Source organism: Lactuca virosa, chromosome 2, assembly GCF_052849685.1.
Source record: "Lactuca virosa cultivar CGN04683 chromosome 2, Lactuca_virosa_CGN04683_v6, whole genome shotgun sequence".
Taxonomy (NCBI): Eukaryota; Viridiplantae; Streptophyta; class Magnoliopsida; order Asterales; family Asteraceae; genus Lactuca; species Lactuca virosa.
The window spans coordinates 209,551,866-209,563,271 of record NC_136427.1 but is presented as its reverse complement, the minus strand read 5'-3'; the positions used below and the strand labels follow the sequence as shown (position 1 = coordinate 209,563,271).

The 11,406-nt window shown below is 34.8% G+C and overlaps 1 protein-coding gene across 1 annotated transcript; it reads left to right on the top strand.

The window, feature by feature from the left end:
- The first annotated feature begins 3,792 nt into the window (after positions 1-3,792).
- On the top strand, positions 3,793-6,584 carry LOC145160120 (early-responsive to dehydration stress protein (ERD4)). Its single transcript, XM_079079226.1, has one exon. It carries the CDS (start codon positions 4,005-4,007, stop codon positions 6,462-6,464), a length of 2,460 nt encoding a protein of 819 aa, XP_078935352.1. The 5' UTR covers positions 3,793-4,004; the 3' UTR covers positions 6,465-6,584.
- The last annotated feature ends 4,822 nt before the right edge of the window (positions 6,585-11,406 follow it).

Sequence of the window (11,406 nt, the reverse complement as noted above, 5' to 3'; positions counted from 1 at the left end):
AACTTTACGTAAGATATTAGCTTTAGGGGACCAGATCTATGGTTTAGAAGCATTAAACTCGACTGAAAGTGGCTTAATGGATTTAGACTAAGAGGGACTCAACGAGTTGTTCATTCAACTCGGCGAGTTGGGTCGTGGGCCCAACCTTTTCTGACTACTGAGCAGACTCAGTGAGTCTAGGAGATGACTCAGCGAGTTGGCTAAGGTTTCAGGGGTTTTGAAGACCGAAGAACTCGACGAGTTATAGTGAAAAGTCCCGATCCTGCTATAGGGAAGAACTCGACGAGTATGAGGAAGGACTCGGCGAGTTGGATCGTGATTTCAGGATTTATGGCTCATAGGACTCGACGAGTTGATGGACCAACTCGGCGAGTTGAGTCAACCAAAATGTTGACTTTGACTTGGACCTTTTGGACTAGAAAAACATTATTGGGCTCTAGGTTGAGGCCCATGCGAAGGAATGGGGCCCAATTGGAAATTGGGCCATACATTAGGCTTTTATGGATATTATGATTTTGGACCTTAATGGTTTTGGGCTTGGGCCTTAGTTATGAGTCTTGTTGGGCCAAGGGTAAAATGGTCACTTTACCCCAAGATGTGGATTATGGATCATGGTGTGGAACCCAATTGCTAATTGGGTAATATTTTGGTATTGATATCCCAGGGAGTTGCCAGGACAGTAGCTAAGGACTCCCTGTAATGGACTTCAGTAGTGTGAGGTGAGTCTCCTCACCATACCAATGGGTCGAAGGCACCAAGGCCAACCCATTTTATGATATGTGGTACACTAGTTGATGTAGTGTTATATGGCATGTTAGGTGGTTATGTGCTAGGAGGTATGCTAGTTGTATATGTGTTATATTTGTATGGAAGACCATGGGAGAGCCTATGACACTTGGATGTAAGACCATGTGGAGAGCCCATGGCTTTCCTATTAAAGACCATGGGGGGAGCCCATGGCACTTGGATGTAAGACCATGTGGGGGAGCCCATGACTTTTCAGGTCAAGACCATGGGGGGGGGGGAGCCCATGACACTTGGGTGTAAGACCATGTAGGGAGCCCATGGCTTTCCTATTAAAGACCACGGGTAAGCCCATGACACTTAGGTGTAAGACCATGTGAGGAGCCTATGACATCCTGGAGTAAGACCCTGGGAGGAACCCACGACATCCCTATATGTTTATATGCATGGCTTATGTGATTGATATGGTTTATGTAGCTGTTATAACTAATATGGATTATGTGGTTATGTGGATTGTGTGGGGTATGCTATGGGGAACTCACTAAGCTTCGTGCTTACAGTTTTGTTTATGGTTTCAGGTATCATTGTTTTGGAAAGGAATGGCTCAGCTTGATCGCAACACACACACTCGTGTTTTCCGTATTATGTGATTTTGGGATGAACTCTGATAAATGTTTTTAATTAGAAATGTTTTGGAATACTTGGATTTAAAGATATTTGGTTTTGACTATAATAAAAATGAAATTTTTACCCTTGATTTCTGGGTCGTTACAATTTGGCTGTTGGCAATTGTATGTAAGAACATGGTCTGGCTCTTGGCATTTGTATGTAGGATGCTAGTTGTCTTCGTGATACTTGCATGGAAGACTAGGTGGTGGCCTTTGACACTTGTATGTAAGACCATGATTTGGCCCTCGACATTGCAAGGAAAGATCATGATTTGGCCCATGGCAGGAAGTGACTACAAGACTATGACTTGGCCCATAACATACACTATCTTATGTATAGTTTGTGGTATTTCGGGGAACTCACCAAGCTTTGTGCTTACGGTTTTGTGGTTTAAATATTTTTAGGTACTTCTAGTTCCAAAGGGAAGGACCCGACTTGACTGCACAACATCCCCTGATGGCTTTTCCGCACTGAATGCTACTGTTTTACTCTGATGTTTGAGAGATACATTTTACTATGATTGGTTTTGGAACAAATGTTTGTATGGATTCGATGATTCAAAAATGAACATTTTTATTGGTATTTTTGGAACGTTACTAATCACAATTGATTCGTTGACTGAATGAGAGGGGAATGGAGAGATTTGTTCATATGTATCTGCAAGTGTGAAAGTAAGTGGTAAAGATCAACAAGGGAGACGTTAAAGGGTTAGTTGAGAGATAAAATGTCGGTGCCCTGTGTGGCATTTAACGTAAGCATTTGGCCTCATTTAGCTATAAACATGGTAAGCCATGTGGCCACATGGGATGTACTAACGACTTATTCGGATGGCGTTGGCCAAAAGGATCGAACAACAAGTTTTTAAAACTGCATAGACTAAGCGCGAAAGAGCTACAATAGTTTTACGCCTTGAAAAACTAAAGGGAAAAGGGTAAATTACACCAATCATCCATCGTGCATATCTCAGAAAGCGTGTTTAGTCCCTATTTTCAAAAATTAACTCGGATCGTCCCTAAGTTTGTTTTTTCTTGCACGGTTAGTCCTTATGGACATGAAATGACTATTTTACCCTTAACAATTTCTTTTTTAATTTTCTTTTATTCATTTATTAGTTTTACTTTAAAAAGAAAAAAGAAAAAAAAGCATCTTCACCCTCCCTCCCCCTTTTCTTTCCCCATACACGTTTCCCCATTTTCCTCTCTAACTATCGACAGACAACAACCATGAAGCCGCCGACAACCATGAAGTAGCCACCGAAGAAATCTACTCAGCCACCGTATTCTCTCTTCTACAACCCAGTCGACGACCACACATCTCCTCTATTTCTTTTTGTGCATCGCACGAACCCTATCTCAGCCACTATAGGTGCAAGGCAATCATCGGAGCAACCATCGCCGCCATCGCCCATCGTCTGTACATCACCCTTCAATTGTACTCCTGCCAACACCCTTTATCTACGCCATCACCCTCATTGAACATAAAAAGAAGAACAAATATGCTATTTTCCGCCTCCGCCTCCGTTTGAAACCTTAGTTTCAGTGGTACCAGAGGGTTTTGTGCCAAATCAAACTCATTACAAAGTTTCAAGTTAGAAGAAATCGAGTCTGCCATCCGATACGTTTCCGATGCGAGATACGAGTTTGCTGGGGAGGAGAAATGTCTTCAGTTTACAAAGGGGTTTTGAGGGATAGATCGGCTATGTCAGTGAAGTGTTTAGAGGTGGATGCTTTTTAGTGTATGATTTTGCATCAAAAGGGAATTGTTGAAGGAAGATCCATGTTAGGTTTAAAGTGGGTGTTGGTTGCGGTTTGTGACGGTGAACACGAGTGCAACAAGAGTGTTCCGATGGTGGTGTAACCCGACAAAGGAGGAGGTAGGAAGTTGGCGGTGGGTTTTAAGGTGGTATAAGGTGTTTGATTGAGGAAAAAAGGTGGAATAAGGGTGGAACTGGGAAGGTGGCGATGAAATTATGGTGTCTAAAAGATGCAGGTGGTGTGTTCGATCCGGTGGTGGTTGCTCTATTTTTTCTTTTAATTTTAAATTAATAATAATAATTATAACATTAAATGAAATGGAAAAGAAAAATAAAAGGGCATAATAGTCATTTTATGTCTCGTAAGGGATGAAGCGTGTAAATTTAAACCATCGATGGATGAAATGTGTAACTTTTAACAAAATGAGGGACAATCCAAGTTAATTTTTGAAAATAGGAACCAAACGTGCTTTTGGAAACATGCACGAGGGACGATCAGTGATCAGTGTAATTTACCCAAGGAAAAATCTATGTAATTTTGTACATTTCTTATATTTGGAAAATACATTAACTTCCCATGTAAATAACTCATTTATTAATGTTTTAAACATCATTGAGTCCTCCTGAGGTCCACAGTACCAAATTTATCCCTTTCTTTCTTGCTGTCTCCCGACCAAGATTACTACATCGATTCCAATTTCAACTAAAACCCTAACCCTAAATCGGAAAGGTATCAATCCAATTCTCTTCGATACATAATCAAATATCAAGAATTCGCCGAATGAAAATTGAAACCCCTAAAAGATAGGAGGTTCTTGAGCCCCAAGTTGCTCGCATCATGAACCTCGCACCACAATCATCGTTCACCATCTCGATGAAGAATGATCACACTCAATCCCTTCCACCGTCGTCCCCCGGCGATGAAGATTTCGAAACGACGTGGTATGGAAACATACAGTACCTCCTCAACATATCCATCGTCGGCACCATCACATGCGTTCTCGTCTTCGTCCTCGTCAAGCTCCGCAGCGACCACCGCCGCATGCCGGGTCCCACTGCCATTCTGTCAAAGCTGTTAGCGGTTTGGCACGCCACTGGCCGTGAGATCGCCCGCCACTGCGGCGCTGATGCTGCTCAATTTCTTCTTATTGAGGGCGGGAGCTATTCGTTAATTTTATTGATTTCGGTACTCTCCATCACTGTTCTACTGCCGCTGAATCTTTACGCGGGAACAGTGTCTATGGTGGATGAGTTCTCAATGACTACGATCAATCATATCGCGAAAGGTTCGGGTTTACTTTGGATTCACTTTGTGTTCGTCGTGCTTGTTGTTATCTTAGTTCATTACGGAATTAATAAAATCGAACGGAGTTTGAAAATCACAAGGTTTAGAGACGGATATGGAAACCCTAGTGACCCTAGTAGCGCCAATTCATCCGCCATTTTCACTCTAATGATACAAGGAATCCCCAAAAACATAGGGCCCGCAAGGGATGCCTTAATGGAGTACTTCCAACATAAGTACCCTGGAAAGGTTTACAAAGTTATACTCCCCATGGATCTATGTGCTTTAGACGATCTAGTCACAGACTTGGTGAAAGTAAGAGAAGATGTCACAAAATTAGTAAACAAAATGGAATCAGAAGCTTTGTTCTATGAAGATACAAACTACGGCATCCTAGTTGATCATCATGATGGAATCCAATCAAAACTGCATACTTTCTGGCAATCCCTGAAGGATTCATGGAGACGAATCAGTGATTTTCTCGGGTTTTCAGATGATGAAAAATTAAGAAAACTACAGGAACGCAGAGCTGATCTCGAAATGGAAATGGCAGCTTATAAAGATGGAAGAGCAAAGGGTGCTGGAGTTGCATTCATAGTGTTCAAAGATGTTTACACTGCTAACAAAGCAGTTGAAGATTTTCGTAATGAAAAGAAAAAACGTGTAGGCAGATTCTTCTCTATCACAGAGTTACAACTTCAAAAAAACCATTGGAAAGTTGAAAGGGCACCTTTAGCAACTGATATATACTGGAATCATCTGGGGTCCACTAAGCTATCTTTGAAAGTCAGAAGAATCTTCGTAAACTCATTTCTGTTACTCCTCCTTCTCTTTTGCAGCTCACCTCTTGCTGTAATCAGTGCCCTAAAAAGTGCAGGGAGAATCATAAACGCAGAAGCCATGGATAATGCTCAATTATGGTTAACATGGCTACAAAGCTCAAGCTGGTTAGCAACTATAATCTTCCAATTTCTCCCAAATGTTCTTATCTTCATAAGCATGTACGTAATCGTCCCTTCCACCCTCTCATATCTTTCTAAATTCGAAAAACACTTCACTGTTTCTGGAGAACAAAGAGCTGCACTTTTGAAAATGGTGTGCTTCTTTTTAGTAAACCTAATTCTATTAAGAGCCCTAGTTGAATCATCTTTAGAAAGCCTAATCTTGAAAATGGGTAGATGTTATTTAGATGGAGAAGATTGTAAACGAATCGAACAATACATGAGCGCCTCCTTCTTATCAAGATCCTGCCTTTCTTCTGTAGCATTCTTGATCACTTCAACTTTCTTAGGAATCTCCTTCGATCTTTTAGCACCAATACCATGGATCAAAAAAAAGCTACAAAAGTTTCAAAAGAACGACATGCTCGACCTAGTCCCAGAGCAAAATGACGAATACGCCCTTGAAGAAAACGCTACTGAAGGACTTGTGAGACCACTAATTGCACCGAATCAAGGGCATAATAGGAACAACGAGGATAATAATTACAGTTTACACGAGTATCCGATTAGTAGAACTTCACCTGTCCCAAAACAAGCGTTTGATTTTGCGCAATATTACGCGTTTAATTTAACGATTTTTGCCCTCACGTTAATCTATTCGTCGTTTTCGCCCCTTATAGTTCCTGTGGGTGCGATTTATTTTGGATACAGATACGTGGTGGATAAGTACAACTTTCTGTTTGTGTACAGAGTGAGAGGGTTTCCAGCTGGCAATGATGGGAGGTTGATGGATACGGTTTTGTTTATTATGAGGATTTGTGTTGATTTGTTTCTTGTGTCCATGGTTTTCTTTTTTTTGGTTAGAGGGGATTTGAAAAAGTTGCAAGCTATATTGACTCTTGGTGTTTTGGTAGTGCATAAGCTTTGGGTTTGGCCTACTGAGAATGATGGATTTCAGCCTGCATTGTTGCAGAGTATACAAAGTGTTGAGAATGTTGTAGATGGACCCATTGATTATCAAGTTTTTTCTCAACCTAAATTTGAGTGGGATACGTATCATAATCATTCCTGATTATTTGGTATGGTTTGGTTGTTTTTACACCAAATTTGTAGACTTGTGTAATGGAGACATATGATGTATAGGTATATTATTTGGATATAAGAAATTCATATAGTTTTGTTTTTGTGTTCATCTTCTTTTCTTCCCTTCCATATTAATGGTATTAATAATGGTATGTGTGAAGATAGGCTTGGGCTTGGAGTTGTTTGATTGAGTCGGATCTGATTGAGTCAAAGCCTGATTAAGTCGGACTCAACTTTTTACAAGACGCGGTAAGAGAGGGCTTCTAACTGTGATATCAAATGGTCTGAATCTAACAAGACACAATCTAAGCCTCTTGGAAAAAATAGCTGTAAATTTTTGAAATCTTTTAAAATTACAAAAAAAGAAAAAAAAAAAACTTGAATAAAACAATTGAAACATAAAGATGAAAACAAATTCATTGTCTAAATTATAACTTTAAAATTGATTATTATTATTATTATTATTATTTGCATAACTTTGTTCCATTACAAAAACTTAAAAAGTCTAGTTGTAAAATCAATAAAGTCGAACATTATATATTAAAGTAACAATATCATTATAGATACACTTCATATTATTAGATCATTAGTTTATAACCGTTGGGAACTACAGTTACAAAATTAATTAAACTTTGATAGTAAAAATTAAAAATTATTAATCAATTATTTTAAATAAATTATTAATTAAAAGATATTTTTTTTAGTTATATGAAATTACAATCGTTGATTTAAATAAGTAGGTGACCTTATAATATGTATTAATTTTATTTTAATTTTAATTTTAATGTTATTTAATTTAATGTAATTAGTGTGGAAAATTTAAATTTTGAAATTTAAAATGGATAATCAATAGATTAACATGTGACATGACATTAATTATGAGGTCTAATAAGGTGACACGTGACAAAATGACAATCAACCTATTCTTTTATTAGAATAGGGATTCATATAAATCTTCATTAAGTGTACCGTCGCCATAAATATCAACAAGTTCATAATACGCTATGTAATTTGGATGTTCAACCAAATTAAAAAAATAATGTGTTATCACGAATGTAGTTAAGCAAAGCAAATGAAGTTCATCATATGTTATGTAATTTGGATGTTGTAAACATCATGTATTCCTTTGAGTTACCATAAATGTAGCTATTGAAAACAAATAACCCATAATAAGGTCTTTGTGTTTAAACACTAAAATTAGGCATTCTATTAGGGTTTTTATTTATTTATTTATCAATTTTCATGACTCTAAACTTTGTAACAAACTTTGTAACGATGAATGAGAACGATTGAAAGCTTGTTGCATATTATTTAGAGGCTCATTTTCAATTTGACATTGATGATATCTTGTTTTTGGAATATGGAACCTTGTATCCATAACATTTAACAATCAAATAACATTTACCTATAATATAAATAAGTATGATAATATACATATACTAGGCGAATGCCCGCGCGTTGCGCAGAAACACCTATATAGTTGAAATATTTACAAATATATGTTTTTTTTTAAATATAACAATAACGTTGATGTTAAATTTAATATAATAATTCGTATACCAAATTGATATAATATATTGATTATTTTGAATTATATGATAAAATATATACATCTATTATAACTGTATAATCTCATCCGTTTGAATGACTTCTACCCACGAGTTACTCATTAATAAAATTAAATATAATATATGGCTTAATGATATTTATAGTTTTTGTTGTTATTAATTAATTTTCTAAAATTTATTTTCTTAACGTTTTAATTTCTATCATTATAATTATTTAAAAACCAGACATTATTTTTTGATTTTAAAGATAACAATATAATCATTTATATAGAGCTATTTTTAACTATTGTTATTGTAAGTTATTTTAATCTATTTATTTGAAAACTTTTAACAATCATACAAATATCTTTAGGAAATATTTTAGTTAAATTGATATTATAATTTAGTTTTTGCATTTAGCACTACAATTTATCACTTTTAACTATTCACAAAATATTCATTGGGTTTTTTAAATGGAACTGAAATTTATATTTAAGTTAACACTATAATGTTATATGTAAATTAACAGTTTAAGTATTCTGTCCAAACTGTTCCAAAGTTGTAGCTTTAAATTGATAATGATTTACATACAACAACATATTAAATGTAATAAATTAAGTATAATATGTTAAAAGTTAAATACATAACTTTATAAGTAGAAGTAAAGATAATATTTTAATATTGAAATTTAGTTTATTTATGATTACACTTTAGGTTTGATATTTATTTAACCTTATTAACCAAATTATAATCATTATTAGAAAGACACTACAATTTATCACTTTTAACTATTTACAAAATATTATTTGGGTTGTTTAAGTTAAACTAAAATTTATATTTAAGTTGGTTATGTAATGTTATATTTAAGTTTATAATTTAAATATTTTATACAAATTGTTCAAAAGTTGTAGCTTTAAAATGATATGGTTACTTCCAACAATATATTAAAACTAATAAATTAAGTATAATATGTAAAAAGTTAAAAAATATAACTTTATAAGTAGGAGTAAATATATTCTTTTAATATTAAAATTTAGTTTATATATGATTACACTTTAGATTTGATATTTATTTAACCTTATTAACCAACTTATAATTATTATTAGAAAAAAATTGAAAAGTCATTGGAGTTTCAAATGAATGAGAGTTTCAAATGAATGTGGTGAAAGAAAAAATGTTTCATTTATAATATAGTATGATATGATGTGACTTTTCGTATTATCATTATTCGAGACCATCTAGCATCATATGATAATGTGCTTTGCAGAAAATATACATGACATGTCTTTTTAACTACAAATTTAACCTATTCCTAAACTATTCTTAATTCCACCTACGTCCCAAACATGATTTAAACCCCCGACCTCAAAGAGGAAAAACAACACCTGATACTATATTGCTTAACTAGCAAACATGTGATTAAATAAGCTTCACTACCATGGTCTTCATAGAACATAAACAACCGATCAATTTTATTTTCCAAATTCAACCATCTATATACATTAATAACATCTACAACTCAATATGTTCATATTATAACTACATTTATTTATCAGTTGTAGATATAATTTTGGGGCCTAATTCTAAAAGAACTGTGTGATATAGAAGTATCGGGAGGTGAATACATGAACACATGTATAATCTCAAGAGGAATGATGTGGATCGATGTTGTGTATGGGGAGAATAAAACTTATTACCTTTGAAGATTGGACGTTATTAGAATTAATATAAATAAATATGTACGCGGTTTTTTAAGGACAACTCAATAATTTTGTTAAAATAGGTAGAGGTTTTTTTTAACATTACTTGAAATAAATTTTATATTAGAAGTTTTTATTCTAAAATAAAAATTTTATGTTCATGCTCCCAGACAAAGATTTTTTTTTTGGGGTACTTCGAGCTCTTTTTAAAAGTTGCAAAAACTCTCTTATAAAATCTCAAAAACTTGTTACCAAACATGCCAAATTTTTACTGTCTGAGTATTACGAAATTTAATATAGGGTATCCGGTATTCAATCAAAACCACTTTCAGTCTTGGCAAAACTCGAAAGCAAAGATACTAAGACTATGCAATTTGTTTATTTTTTCGTTGTGGGTAAAAAAATCTTAATTATGACTTCTATCTATACCGACAATATGGATAAGGTTGACAAAACAGTTTTGAGAAGTTATAAACGTTTATCTAGAAGTTGTAACTGTTTTCCTGAATTTTCATAAGTCATCAACGAATTAACATTCTGCTTGGCTTTTGAAACAACTTAGGCGTGGAGACAACTGGTCGCGGAAGCTAGGGATGAACTTTTTGACTGAAAATTTGACTCGGAACCGGTTGGAACCAAATAGGCGTACCCAGCCCGGTTATCAGTTCCCTAATACCGGATAACTACTTCGTTGTAAGTCCGATTGAGCTAAAGTTAAATGTTCTGGCTTAATATTATAATATGAAAACACCTTATTTTGTTAAATATCAACCGACTTACAACCCTAAACATAGGGTATCAAAGCTGATTTGTTGCTTATTTTGCAGTATGTATAATTTTTACTCCACTTTAAACAATCATAACTGTTTCGTTATAATTCCATCGACCTTTTTTTTTCCAGAATGTAGTTCAATTTTTTGGCTTAATGTTAGACTATGAAAATGCGTTATTTGGTTATGTATCGACTCATTTACAGGTCGCCAAACAAAAGGTATTAGAGTTGATTTTTTTAATATAAAATATAATATTTTATTGTCATAGATCATTCTGTTGTACGAGACATGAAATCCCCCTTTACAAATTTTATATACTAACATGTCTTGTTTTTTTGGTTATTTTCGGTTCTGTAACAACAAGTCAAGTATTTTCGATCATAAATGGTTTTGAGACCGATATAACTAGCCCAAACCCAAAGCTGAACCAAAACCTACTCTTTTATATCGGTCCAGGCTTCGGTTATGTGATTTGTCACTTTCGATTTTCAGTTATTCCGATTGTGATCGTGTTCACAAACTAAACACACCCCTAACGAACGTAGCTTGTTTGCAGAAGCATTCTCTATTTAGCAAGCTTATTTGTCTTAGTAAATTTCTTACTTTCTTCTACTAATAGGGTGCTCCGTAACATGTTCTTTCAATCGCTAGAAGTTCTACCCCTTGAACTAATGGATATTTGAATTTTTGATATCCGAATTTTTGATTATCAGAAATTCGGATATCTATACTTTCGGATTCGTATACAAATATTGATTCAAGAAATTTCGGGTACTCCTGATATCCGATAACCGAAAATTAAATTTTCAATTATAAATTTTAAAAAAAATTAAGTAAAAATTGAAAAGGAGCAGCTAGGGTCACGTTCATTTGAAATTTTCACCCAAAAATCCTCACCCTTTCACACGCCG